Source organism: Schistocerca gregaria, chromosome 1, assembly GCF_023897955.1.
Source record: "Schistocerca gregaria isolate iqSchGreg1 chromosome 1, iqSchGreg1.2, whole genome shotgun sequence".
NCBI lineage: Eukaryota > Metazoa > Arthropoda > Insecta > Orthoptera > Acrididae > Schistocerca > Schistocerca gregaria.
Window position 1 is genome coordinate 684,099,103 of NC_064920.1, and position 15,022 is coordinate 684,114,124.

Below are 15,022 nucleotides of genomic sequence, written 5' to 3' on the forward strand. Positions count from 1 at the left end.
AGTTGATACTGAAGGTTAAAAATTTGTTCCAGACTGGCACTCAAACCCAGATTTCCTACTTAACACAAGAGGATGGATAATCTGCCTTGCTCATGTGGATGCACATCCTGTCTTTTAAAGAATATTCCATTACTCTAGGAAACCATCAACTAACTTAATGAGACCAAGAAGCCAGTGTAAAAGTTCACATCAACATAAAAGAAGTAATGTTTTCAATTGTAATTACCCATTAATTGTAAATTAAATAAAGATAGGAAAGACATGAAAATCAGACCAAAACTGATGGAGGACTATAGCTGAGTCACCAAAAGAAAATTCTTGACCACTTCCAATGGCAAAGTGCAATGGTTGACGTAGATGCATGCAGCAGCAATGCCAAGCCAACTGTAACTGTCAGAGACCTTCTAATGATGACTCTACTATATCCAAGTTGAAAGGAAGTGGGGAAGGAAGTAAGTTGTTTGCCCTTGATAGAGGACTCAAACTGACTTTGAAAAAAATTATAAATAAAGAAATAAATAAATAAAAGAATTAAAAATATGGAATTAAACATTAACATTTGCCCTACTTGTTTACTACTATTATTTACTACTATTACAAGGACTCAAATACTGTTAATTATGTATCACAGGAATTAACACTTCAAAATGAGGTGTCGTCATTAAGTGCTGGAGGTATCAAAAGTCAAAAGCTGTGTTGAACAAATGGAAATTAAACTGTATCTGAGGAATAAAGGATAGAGTGTTGATAAACACTGACTGGTGAATTTCAAGGCATGAAAGCATGCTCAAATTAGTTCTGAAAAGAATACCAAAACAAGAACTGCAAAGTAAGGCTCAATGAGAAATAGCCTTAACAACTGATGATGCAGTAAATCTATTACAACCAAAGAATGGCTCACAGCAAGACTTCCCCATCATGAAATTTTATCACCGCAAAAGAAAGTAGGAAGAACTGTGTTGCAGGGTTCAGTAATGAAATTTGCTTCAAAGTCTGTCAACAAAGTACAGGGTGTCCATTTCGAACCTGCACATTTCTAAGACACGGGGGAGAAAAAATTACAGTAGATATAAAAATGAAATTGCACTGTAGACTGGAACATCTCAAAGAATTTATTTAATTATCATCAATACACTTCTATACATGATCCAGTTTCAGTACGAAGAATATCAACTCTGTATTCAGTTTCTTGCAGTGTTATTTGTAACATGTTCTCTGTCACTGTCACAATCGATCAGTAGTATGATGTAGTAACACAGGCATATCTTCAACTTTTGTAGCACACGTGAGATCCTTCTTGAGTCCCCACACGAAGAAATCCATCAGGGTAATGTTGGGGAAATGAGGTGTTCAGATAAATGTGTCCTCCATGTCCGATCTAGGGATTGGGTGATTTCGTATCTTGGAGCTAATGAACAGCCACTGACCAATATGACAGAGCTCCATTTTGGTAAATAATGAAACCGGGTTGCAAGTCTTGTATCTAAGGGTACACGAACTGCTCGAACATGTCCTGATACGATGACCCATTCACTGTGTTTTCTGCAGAGAAGAATGGTCCAACTATCCTGTCGTGCATCAGCCCACACCAGACATTTAATTTAGGGTTGTCACCAACATGTTCAATGATAACGTGCAGATGATGTTGACTCCAGAGTTGAACATTATGCTGATTAACAATTCCTGGAACAAAAGATTGCCTCATCTCGGAATGAACACCTTTCTAGGAAGATGGCATTCATTTCAATACGCTGCAGCAAATTATTGTCATGGTTTGTCATTTCGCATCAGAAGTTGCCGAAATTGCACTCTGTGAGCATACAAAGAAGCTGGTACACTGCACAATGCAATGTTGCTTGACATACATTCAGTTGCCTAGGTGCCTATCAAACTGACTTACATAGGTTTCTGAGAAACACTTGTCTCACGTCCTCCACTGTCTTCTCTAGAACATTCTGGCAGTACACGGCTTAGTGCTTCAGAACACTTCTAGTTGTCAGAAACTTACGTGAAACCAATAAGGGAATGGTATCATAAGGTAAATGACAGTTATACAACCTATGGTAATTTCTTTACACAGTAATTGGCTACTTTATTTCTGAAAACCCCATTTTCACTTCATGTGATCATGCTGAACTCTGGTGACAACAGTCTGGACATCTGACATGTGAACATAAGTTCTTTGAGATGCTGTCGCATATGGTGCAATTTCAATTTCATTATCCTATCTACAGTTTCTCCCCCCCCCCCCCCCCCCCCCCCCTCACCCTCCTGGGCCTCTGAAATGTGGGAGGTTTCAACAGGACACACTGACATCTTTATTGCAACTAAAGGTGCTTATGCCACTTATTAATACTTGTAGTAAGTTTTGCACGTTGTTCCCACACCAACAGGAGCAGAGACAAAGTTGTAATCGAACAGCAATGAACCACTGAAGTTACTGTGTAAAATATGGATCAACATACAACAAAAACTAACTTTACAGGTTACACAGTTCATGGTAAAGGGCAGTTCTGATAAAATAGAAGCAGTGTTTGTATTGTATATGCCCATGAAAAATCATTCTAAACTGTAGCTCAGATTATAAACTAGCATTCAAGTTGTTAACACACTAATGTACATAATAGCAGTTCCGCCCCATTACATAAAACTGGTGTTACACCTAAAGCTACTTTTCTGTGAATATTGAAGGATTCAAATTTACAGTGATGCAAATCAGGAAATTTCCAAGAAACAGTTCTTGGGTTCCTTCTGAATTACTTAAAGAGAGAGACTTATAAGTCAATGTAAACATAAAAGCAAGATCAAGTTTTGACAGTTATCATTAATAACAAATTTATTCATACCTACCTATGTTTGGATGGTCTAGCATTTTCATTATCCTAACCTCTCTGAATAACTGAAACATGAGAAAACCAATAAATGTGTTGATAACAATGTGTATTACATGCAATGCTATTTAAAATAGGTGCAAACAAATAGAATTTACAAAGAAAAATTAAATGCACCCAATGTAAATATAGATAAATTACTAGTTCATGAAAATAACAAATGAGAAAATAAGGCGAAAAGTTTCTCGGAAATTAAAAACCTCCTGAAGAATGAATTTCCATCCCACACATGACAAATCAAGGAAGAAATGCTGGAGTAAATGGCTGCAAGGACAGGAGAGGCGGCCAAGCTGGAGTAATTGAATGTTAGGACAAGGAGAGGTGGTCAGGCTGGATTAAGTGAATGTGAGGAGGGGTGAGCAGGCCAAGTTGTAGGGAACGGCTGGGAGGTAACGAGAGCAGCAACAGGGTGGCATGAAGGCAGTAACAAGGCAGAAAAGGCAGAAGCAAGAAGCAAGAAGCACAGCAGTGGCGCATTGAAAAGTGGTGGTAATATTGAGGAGAAAAAGGGTGCATGCGACAGCAGCTTGGTAGTGGGGAGCAGCTCGTGGTAGGGATAGTGGCGGGGGGGGGGGGGGGGGGGGCGTTCGGTGGTGGTGGTGCTTAGTGGCAGCTACAGGATAGATCTGAATGACCAAACGAAACGGGTGACAAGTGGGGAGAGGAAGGGTCGATGGGGACAACAAGGCGGAAAGTGCGGGAGGGGAGGGAAGAAGGGGGTAGGGGGGTGGTGACTTTGCGGACAGGATTGGGTGCCCAGTGACTACAGTGGGAACTAAGGGGAATTCTGGGTCATGACAGTGCAGACAGTGTTGGAGGAGGAGGAGGAGGGGGAGGGGGGAGCAAAATGGCAATGGGTTGCAGAGTGGTGGTGGTGGTGGTGGTGGTGGCAACAGGGCAGGGTGCACGACGCACACGGTGGTGGCGACAGGTGGCGAGGATACACTTTCTCTGTGTTAAGTGGCTTTGTGCTTCCCCCTGGAATCTTAAAACCTGTCCCTGGCACTTTAGGAAATGAAACACACACAAAAAAGAAAAAAGAAAAAAAAATGATGTGTTTTGGAAAGATCTTTGATGCACAGCAGATTTTCGTATTCCAAAAATATTATTCCACCAAACTCAGCACATTAGTTTCTGAATCACTGAAATCAAGATTGTGAGGCACTTCTGTTAGTCAGTCATTGCTCAGGATATGTTAAGTCGCCAGCAAATGACATCTTATATTCAGAGTATAGGACACTGAGTCAGCTAATACCAATATCACTGTTAAGTTGCACGAACACACAAATACTCAAGTTCCTTGTTTAAATTTATAAATGTATAGTGTACATACAAGAAAAGCTATGCTTACTCATATAATTTTTTTTAGCATATATTACCCCTTTGCAATATATAAAACACAAACATGCTGGTAAAATCTGAAATAATGGTACTAATGGGTGGTCTTCTGTGTCCAAATTTTTTTTTTTTTAAGTGGCTGTACTCAAAGTGTTAAGGTTTGAATGAGAGTCAAAAGCTTTGAGATTCAAGAAAACTCACTGCACAGCCTCACTCAAAACATAATTAATCCAGTGTAAAAAGGAAATTTACTTTGATAGCAGTGCTTCTTAAACCACCATTCACAGTTCTTTTCCGCTACCTGTTAGAAATTTTTGGTCAGTTTGATTAGTTGCCAGAGAGCATCAAAAGACAAAATTTACTTCGCTTGAGTAGCTATGATAATGCACACAGCCCTTGCTTAGTCTTTGCTCCGCTCATACATCTTTCTTCCCTTTTCTGTTTGGAATTTAATATGTAATGGGGCATCAGTGCAGCATGTTGTTTGGAGGGGACAAATAGTCGTCGTTCATAGGGCAATTGTTTTATATATTGTATCTAGACAAGGAATGCAAAATTAGAGGGCAGTCCTTGGCACAATATTAATTCCAAAATTAGACTCTGTAACTCAGAGTACCTTTAATGTTGCGTTAGGTTGCATTTCCAATCAAGTTTACATCCACACAGCATTGCTAAAGCTAGTAATAAGCTATACAAATTTCTTGCAAAAATAACAATTAGTAGTTTGTATATACAAGAACTAAGAACAACATGCTTCCCATGACTTTTTCAAGCTGTATAAAAATTAACAAGGTAAGTTGTCACCCAGAAACTGTATAATTGGCAGTTCATATTCTACACCAGCAGTAAATATAAAGCCAGTTACAATGATACACAATGTGTGCTCCCAGTCTGTAATCTACTGAGGAACGGCGTTTAGTAAATTTAAGCCGTAAACAACTCAAATTAAGAAATAATGTTAAGCATAGAAAAGGTACTAGACAAGCACTGAAACATGTCTTGTGATTGAAAAAATAGTGTGTTTTACAGAAGACATGTAATTCTGCTGAAGCTCTTCAGTGTGGTTTTTATCAAGCCAATTCTCTTGGCATACCATTACTGTATTATCTCATATTTGGCTCTTTATTGTGGCATAATGCCATATGTACCAGAAGATGAAAACGTGCACTTTAAATTCAGTGAACAGTTGAAACTGGGTAGTATTATGGACTGAAACATTTTGTTCCAAATAAACTGACTGCCTCTGCAGATAAGATTAATAAAACCCAAATTTCGTTAGCAAACCAACAAAAATAATTTCATTGTCCATCAAAGCGATTAATGTGTGATTGCCAGTAACATAAAATAAGGAAACCGGAACTAATAACATATTTTAGTTTTACATCACTATATGAATGTATTTGAATTAACTTCCTAGGCAGAAATCTGTTTTGTTTTCACTGAATGTTAAAGCTGTAAATGAAGGGAGAACAGCAATATTACTAAACGTTAACACAGGTCATGTGGACACCACTCCTCATTACAAGTCTGACTTCCCTGCACATGCACAAATCTGGCAGCTGGGCACCCCAGAAAAACTTTTCCACATAGCATCTGGCTGCTCACATCGACTGCTTATATATTTGACAGCCACACTTGAAGTGTCTAGAAGCTGGAGACAGTGCTGCTCATATGCAACTTCAGCTTTGAACATGCACACGCCAGCAACTGCTCAAACGAACCAAATTGATACAGTTATGACAACATGTTCATCAAAAGCAGTCCGTTGTTACGAAGTATCACATGGTCTTCGACACATTTTGTTGATCAAGGATGCTTGTGAGCATTGGTTTTGTTGCTCTAAATGGTGCATTTACTTTGCAACTTAAGTTTTATATTGGTGTTTTTCACTTGTTTGTGTTTTACTATTGCAGTAGCAGGCTAAAATAAAATTCTTTGTTGATATATTAGTTCTTACAAATCAAAATTACAATAATTCAACTCAAAATTAAATGTCCATGTTTTCCCAGGGATAAAAAAAACCCCAGGTTTTTCTGGATTTCACAGTTGTCCCGGGGCATACACATGCTCGACAGGGAGAAGAGGGTTGGGAGGCACAAGTGCGCGGCGATGTGCATTGGTGACAGGGCAGTACTGCTGTCTGGGCTGTGGGGGTCGCTGAGCCAAGGTGTACTGTGGTCGAAGGGGAGGGGCATCATGGATTTTAGAAGGCAGAGGGGTGCTGACATGGTGATAAGAGGAACACGAAATTGAGCGGGGCGGCGGCACCGTGTAGAGGGGAGCCAGAGCGGGGCGGCGGCACCGTGTAGAGGGGAGCCAGAGCGGGGCGGCGGCACCGTGTAGAGGGGAGCCAGAGCGGGGCGGCGGCACCGTGTAGAGGGGAGCCAGAGCGGGGCGGCGGCACCGTGTAGAGGGGAGCCAGAGCGGGGCGGCGGCACCGTGTAGAGGGGAGCCAGAGCGGGGCGGCGGCACCGTGTAGAGGGGAGCCAGAGCGGGGCGGCGGCACCGTGTAGAGGGGAGCCAGAGCGGGGCGGCGGCACCGTGTAGAGGGGAGCCAGAGCGGGGCGGCGGCACCGTGTAGAGGGGAGCCAGAGCGGGGCGGCGGCACCGTGTAGAGGGGAGCCAGAGCGGGGCGGCGGCACCGTGTAGAGGGGAGCCAGAGCGGGGCGGCGGCACCGTGTAGAGGGGAGCCAGAGCGGGGCGGCGGCACCGTGTAGAGGGGAGCCAGAGCGGGGCGGCGGCACCGTGTAGAGGGGAGCCAGAGCGGGGCGGCGGCACCGTGTAGAGGGGAGCCAGAGCGGGGCGGCGGCATTGAGGAGAAGGGAGGCAGAGAGAGGAGGCAGAGTGGGGCGGCGACACTGCGGAGAGGGGGGGGGGGGGACTAGGGTGGCAACAGGGCAGAAAGGGGAAATGGGGTGGGGCAGCGACAGGGCAGAAAGGGGAAATGGGGTGGGGCAGCGACAGGACGGAGAGGGGACAATGGGCAGGGTGGCAACAGTATTGTATCATCTTAATTTAGACAATGGAATACACGTATTCATAGTTACATTGCAGAATGTAGTAGCAGCAGGAGTATAACAATAACATATTCAATTTTTTAACTTTAATATAAGTATTATATTATATCACTGCTTCCACACCCGCCACCCCAACCCAGACCAACAACCTAGAAACTTTAATGAACATTCAATCTTATCTATCACAGATATGGGTTTAGTTTTGTAACGTTAATTTAAAGAAGAGTTGTCTATAGATAAATTTCATTTACCTTTTGCAGGCTTCCAGGGTTCAGTTGTGTTTTATCAATTATTTTTATGGCTACCTGTAAAACAAGAGAGACTATAATTAAACAAGAAATACTAAAATATTTACCTCAAAATATGCTGTACATAAATATTAATATACCAAAGGATTGTTTTGCAGCGATCAAGTTGATCTACTTTCACTGAGAAACAATATGGAGTAGGCATTGACCGTGCTTTAGGACAGGTAGTAATATCCATTATTCTTAGAAATACTGTATATAAGACATGTCTGAAGTCTAATATAAATAATGTTTGGGCTGCATATTAGTATTTCACACACACACACACACACACACACACACACACACACACACACACACACACAGTAGAAAACTGGCAGTGCAAAACACAGTATGAAGTTCCTATACACTACACAATGAGTATGAATGTCTATGTTAAGAAAAGAAATCTATAATCTAGGACAAAGCTAGAACCATGTGCCTACAACAAATTAATTATCAAGTTTTCTACCAAAGCAAAACACTTGAATTATTTCAGCTTTCATGGGAAGAAAGAAATATCTGAAAATTTTATTATCTTAACCATCTCAAAATACATTTTTGTGAATTGACATTACAATACAAATAATATGAAAGACATGTGCTACCACTCTGCACTTGAAATGTGTACTCTTATATTTACTGTCTCCATTAAATTTTCTCTACTTGTGTTATGTGCCTGGTTGCTGCAGTTTACAAGCCCGACATCCATGTGATTTTCAACAATGATAATTCACATTGTGAAGGGACTTTTCACTGTTGACCCACTGTGTACACAAACAAAGTATGAGGTGTGTGAAAAATAGTAAGACTGATATTTTAATTATTGAAGTTTTTATTGCATTCCAACAATAATTTGTCCCCCTCAAATTAGTTCCCTTGGGCAGCATTACATCAGTGGAGCTGTCGTTTCCACCCTTGGTAGCAGTGCGGAAAGGCTTCAACTGGGAGGGACTTCAACATGTCTGACACTTTGTTTTGAATGTTCTTTAGAGTCTCAATATGACATCCTTTCAAGATATTTTTCACTGTCAGGACAAGAAAAGAGTCACAAGTACTCAGATCAGGTGATCTGGGTGTCTGTGGAAAAACAGGAATGCCTTTTGAGGTAAAAAATTCTGTGATGAAAGTGTCCGTATGACATGGGGCATTGTCATGATGGCCACTTGCCTGCAATGTATGGCCTCAATCAATTCACCTTTTACCTGAGCCTTTCAACTACATACATTACACACGCATATACTTTCCAACAAACATTGTTGATCGTAAAGATTGGCAGCAGTGATAGAGGTATGAAACTATAGCATCAGAGCTTTATTTCAAATTTACACTTTACACATTGTACAGAAATTCACTGAGCCGACATATAATTGGTTGGTTGGTTTAAAAGAGGGGGGAAGGGACCTGACTACTAGGTCATCTGCCCCTTGTTCCAAATAAAAGAATGCCACAAGAGTGAGAATAAAACAAGCAAGACTGACAACACAAAACAGAGAGAAAGGAAAAACCACAAGAAAAACAGAAGGGCAACAAACACTTCAATGGACAGCAGGGAGAAGAAAACCACAGAAACACAAGGAGCAGGTAAAAGAGATTAAAACAACAAAACAAATTACCATGGCTGGCTGTCCATGAGAATAAAAAGGAGAATCCAGCCACATTAAAACCTCCACCCTAAAAGCACAATGGTGGAGGTAGCTACAGATCGCCCAAGCATGGCCAATGAGAAGCAGACGGAACCACAGAGTCCCTGCGAGAGGCCAACATGGAGGAATGCCACACTTTCGTAGTCTTCTTAATGGCATCAGTTTGTTGTGTGTACTGCGGTTATGGCATTCCGTCTCCCAAAGCCAAAAACCTGGTGGCGTAAAAACAAATGCAGATCAGTTATTGGAATGCCGATCACAATAAGTGGTTTCCTTATAGCCTGTTTGGCCAGCCCGTAGTCAAGTTCATTGCCTGGAATGGCGATGTGTCCTGGGGTCCACACAAATAAGCACTGAATGACAAGACTGGTCCAGGGCACAGACAGATTCCTGGATGGACGCTACCAAAGGATGACGAGGGTAGCACTGGTCGACAGTTTGTAGGCTGCTCAAGGAGTCAGTACACGAGAGATGGCCACTAGCACTGCCGTGAATACATTGCAGCCATCAGGCAAGGAATGCTGTTCAAAATGACCTCTGTGGATGTAGGCGAAGCCAACTTGACCATCAGCCATTGAGCTGTTGATGTAAACCACTTCAGAGAGGAAGTGACAGCAGAGAGCAACAGGAGTAACTGCGTCCGTAGGGTCATGCAAAAGATCTAGACGAATCTGCGGCCTAGGTGTACACCATGGAGATCTATGCGGACGGACCTGATTGGGAGGTGGTAAAGGGAAGGACTCCAGTTCAGACAGAAGGGATCATATGCGAACCGCAATCATTAGCCCTGTTCTAAGCCGCCGATGCAGGAGATGAACTCCCCGGGTGGAAAAAAGAGACGATAATTTGGATGCGCAGGAGAACTACGAATCTGTGCAATGTAACTGGCGAGCAGTTGTGCACGTAGGATCTGGCCTCCACCAGGACACTGGTCACCGGACTCCTCCTAAAAGCCCCCGTCACTGGGCAAAAGTGACAGTGGTGCACTGGGTTGAATAAACGCAACACTGAGGGTACCTCCAAACCATAAACCAGACTCAAATAGTCAAGGCGGGATTGAACAAGGACTTTGTAGAGCTGCAGCAGAGTAGAGCGATCTGCACCCCAATTGGTGTTGCTCAGGCCGGGGAGGGCAGTAAGATGCTGCCAGCACTTCCACTTAAGCTGACGAAGGTGAGGTTGTCAAGTCAATCGGACATCGAAAAACACTCCTAAGAATCGATATGATGTCTCCACTACAGTGAGTGGACCATCATTAAGGGAAGGTTCTGGTTCCGGGTGAACGGTACGATGCCGACGGAAGTGCATGACACAAGACTTAATGGCCGAAAACTGGAAGCAACGGGCGAGAGTGCATGACTGCAGCTCATGGTTGGCTCCCTGTATGTGCTGCTCAGCAACACCAGTACTGGTGGAGCATTACGAAATGCAGAAGCCGTCTGCATGCAGATAAGGTGAGATAGATGGCCCTCAGCTGCTGCTAGACCATTAATGGCCACTAAAAATAGTGACACACTCAATATAGAGCCCTGTGGGAACCCATTCTCCTGAATATGGGGGGAACTATGTGAGGCACGAACTTGTACATGGAAAGTACGAAGCAACAAGAAATTCTGGATAAAAATCAGGAGTGGGCCTCAAAGGCCCCACCCGTGGCAAGGATATGATTTTGCCAGGTGATGTTATACACTTTCCGTAGATCAAAACATATGGTTACAGGGTGTTGGTGTCTGGAAAAAACTGTTCTGATGGCAGACTCGACGGACACAAGATTATCAGTGGTAGAGCACCGCTGGTGGAAGCCGCCCTAACATGGAGCCAGTAGGCCACGTGACTCCAGGACCCGACTCAACTGTTGACACACAATACATTCCAGCAGCTTAACAACAATGTTGGTGAGGCTGATAGCTATCCACATCAAGTGGGTTTTAACCAGGTTTGAGCACTGGCATGATGGTGTTCTCCCACCAGTGCGATGGAAAGACGCCATCGAATCAGATCCGGTTGATCATGAGGAGATGTCGCTTGTAGTCAGACGAGAGATGTTTAATCATCTAACTGTGGATCAGATCCGGCCCAGGAGCTGTTTCAAGGCAATGTGCAAGTGCGCCGAGGAGCTCCCACTTTATAAATGGGGCGTTACACGGTTCACTGTGTAGTGAACGTGAGAACTTTCCTTTCCATCCACCGTTTGAGGGTGCGACAGGCTGGGGAATAGTTCTCCGACACAGAGGCTCGAGCACAGTGCTCAGCAAAGTGATCGGCAACTGCATTTGCATCGGTACATAGCACGCCATTAATGGTAACGTCAAGGACACCTGTTGGGGTTTGGTACCCAAAAAGACATCTGATTTTCGTCCAGACTTGGGAAGGTGACGTATGGCAGTCAATGGTCGACATGTACCACTCCCAACACTCCTGTTTCTGTCATTTTATAAGCTGGAATACATGGGCACAGAGCTGCTTATAAAGGCTATAATATGTTATAGGGAAGGGTGTCACTTATGTTGCTGTAGAGCTCACCAACACACAATAATTGCCTCAGTGACTTCTGGCGACCACCAACGGACTGTCTTTCGCCAGGGGCACCCTAAAGAGTGATGGATCGCATTTTCTGCCACAGGAATGATTCTGATAGTCACTTGCTCCACCATCACATTGATGTTACCATGAGGGGGAGAGTAAACGGTGATATCAGAGGTGAAAGATAGCCAGTCTGCCTTGTTTATAGCCCATTTGGACATGCATCCACTGGCCCTTACGCTGGGGCAGTGTCTGGAAGATGGGGAAGTGGTCCAAAACACACAGGTCATCTTGTGCTCTCCAGTGGATAGATGGGAGAAGTCTTGGGCCGAAAATTGATAAATCAATGTCCAAGTAACTACCATGAGCCACACTGAAATGTGTGGCGACCCCAGTATTTAAAATGCAATGGTCGAACTGAGATACGAAAATTTCAACATCTCTGCCTCGGCAAGCAAGCATGGTGTCACACCACAAGGTGTTACGGGCATTAAAATCTCCCAAAAGTAGGGAAGGTTTAGGGAGTTGATCAATCAGTGCAGCTAATACATTCAAGGGTGCTGCACCATCTGGAGGAAGATATACATTGCAGACAGTTATTTCCTGTGTTGTCCATATTCTGACAGGCACAGCTTCAAGCGGGCTTTGAAGGGGCACAGTTTCACTACAGACTGAGTTTAGGACGTAAACGCAAACTCCACCTGACACTTGATTACAGTCGCTACGGTTCCTGTAATATCTCTTATAGCTGCAGAGACAAGGGGGTCCGCAATGCCGGGAACCAGGTTTCCTGGAGGGCAATGCCGAAAGCAGGTGTAAAGTTTAACAGTAGATGTAGCTTAGCCAGGTGGTGGAAAAAACCACTGCATTTCCATTGGAAGATGACATCATCATGGAACTGGGAAGGCATGGAACAGTCAATGAGGCAGTTTACACCTCAGGGTCACCTGCTGCCAATGACATTTTGCCTGAGTAGTCTATATCCACTGTGCCCGAGGGTCCGGCAAGATCCAGGTGCTCAGCAGACGCCAGACTTTCCACCCGATCCTGAGACGCAGAGCTTGTAAGTAGCACTGGTGTGGTTGCCACTGCAAGTTCCTTGTTCTTGGGGGTCTTCTTTTTGAATTTCTTGTGCTGTTCCTTGGGTTTCCCTGGCTGGAAGGACTTCACTAAATCTGTCTTGGGAGTGAGGATGAGCATGAAGCCCTCTTCAGCCACTGACGGGGAGCATCTTTCTCATCAGCAGAACCCTGAAAAGGGAGTGACCCAATGGACCTCTTCCTAGCAAGAGGAGCCGAAGAAGACTTACGCTTCTCCAGCTCAGAAGCTCCCAAATTAGGTGGTGCTGGAGCAGCAGGGAGGGAGGTGCCCCCCCCACCATCTCCCGTTTCCGAGGCGCAACAGGAATTTGAAGAAATGATAGGGCGACAACTGTTCTCGTAGCAGCGGCGTATGAGGTAGTCATAGACACAGGATGTAGGTCCTCAAATTTCATCTTAGCCTCAGTGTAGATTAGTTGGTCAAGGGTCTTATATTCCATGTTTTTCCTCTCTTTCTGTAAAATCCTGCAGTCTAGCAAGCAAGGTTAATGATGCTCTCCACAGTTGACTCAGATGGAAAGCAGGGAACGTGGACTATTGGGATGTGACTGACGTCCACAATCTCGACAGGGGGGCTGGAAGTACAGTGGGAAGACATATAGCTGAACTTCCAGCACTTAAAGCACCGCATTGGGGGAGGGATATATGGCTTGACATCACAGCAGCAGACCACCACCTTGACCTACTCAGGCAGTGTGTCACCCTCGAAGGCCAAGATGAAGGCACCAGTGGCAACCTGTTTATCCCTCAGACGCCGATGGATGACGGATGAAATGAACAGCTCACTGCTCTAAATTGGCACATAGCTCATCGTCAGACTACTGAAAAAGGTACCTGTGGAAGATAATACCCTGGGCCATATTTAAGCTTTTATGGGGTGTGATGGCAACAGAAACATCCCCCAACTTGCCACAAGCGAGTAATGCATTGAGGTGCTGCCAGAAATTCCACTTAAGCTGACTAAGGTGAGGAAGCCAAGTCAATCCGGCATTGAAAACCAGTCCTAAGAATCAATATGTCTTCATTACAGGAAGAGGATCATCAGTAAGGTAAAGTTCTGGTTCCGGATGAACAGTACCATGCAGACAGAAGTGCACAACACACAACTTTGTGGCCGAAAACTGGAAGCCTTGGGCAAGGGCCCACGACTGCGCCTTGTGGATGACTCCCTGTAGGTGCCATTCAGCAACACCAGTACTGGTTGAGCAGTACTAAATGCAGAAGTTGTCTACATACAGACGGCCCTACAGCCGCAGCTAGACCGTTAATGGATACTAAAAATAGAGAAACACTGAATACAGAGCCCTGGTGGGCCATTCTCCTAGATGTGTGGGGAACTATGGGAGGCACCAACTTGGACCCGGAAAGTACGAAGCGACAAGAAATTCTGGATAAAAATCGGGAACAGGCCTTGGAGACTTCACTAGTATAATGTGGCAAGGATATGATGTCGCCAGGTGGTGTCATATACTTTTCGGAAATAAAAAAAAGACGGCAACAAGGTGTTGGTTTCCGGAAAACGCTGTTTGGATTGCAGACTCAAGGGACACAAAATTATCAGTTGTAGAGGAGCCAGGCAGAAACGACCCTGGCAAGGAGCCAGTAGGCCACGGGACTCCAGGACCCAAGCAAGCTGCCGACACACCATACATTCCAGCAGCTTACAAAGAATGTTGGTGAGGCTGACAAGCGATAGATAACCACATCAAAAGGGTTTTTGCTGGGTTTGAATACTGGTACGATCGTGTTCTCCCGCTGGTACGATGGAAAGACACCATCGCACAAGATCGGGCTGAAGATCACGAGGAGATGTCACTTGTAGTCAAATGAGAGATGTTTAATCATCTGACTGTGGATCCGATCCGGCCCAAGAGCTGTGTCGGGGCACTGTGAAAGGGCACTGAGGAGCTCCCACTCCGTAAATGTGGTGTTACAGGGTTCACTGTGGCATCTAATGAATGAGTGAATGAGAGGACTTTCCACTCCATCCGCCGTTTGAGAAGGCGAAAGGCTGGGGGTGGGGGTTAGTTCTCTGACGCAGAGGTATGAGCATAGTGCTTAGGAAAGTGCTCGGCCGTCGCTTTTGCATTGGTAGGTAACACGCCATTTATGTTAACACTGGGAACACCTGTTGGGGTCTGGTACCCAAAAACTCGTTTGATCTTTTCCCAGACTTGGGAGGGATAACTCTCGACCATTGGCTGCCATACGTCACCTTCC

The 15,022-nt window shown here is 44.4% G+C and overlaps 1 protein-coding gene across 45 annotated transcripts in view; it reads right to left on the bottom strand.

Moving 5' to 3' along the window:
* Nucleotides 1-15,022, bottom strand: part of LOC126363857 (serine/threonine-protein kinase MARK2-like) — a 284,053-nt gene that overhangs the window by 123,321 nt on the left and 145,710 nt on the right. For all 45 annotated transcript variants that reach the window (XM_050008038.1, XM_050008036.1, XM_050008028.1 and 42 more), the window contains 2 exons: nucleotides 7,498-7,551; nucleotides 2,851-2,899 (listed from right to left, as the gene is read on the bottom strand). In XM_050008038.1, coding sequence (XP_049863995.1) covers nucleotides 2,851-2,899; nucleotides 7,498-7,551 — 103 coding nt within the window. The remainder of the gene's footprint in view (nucleotides 1-2,850; nucleotides 2,900-7,497; nucleotides 7,552-15,022) is intronic.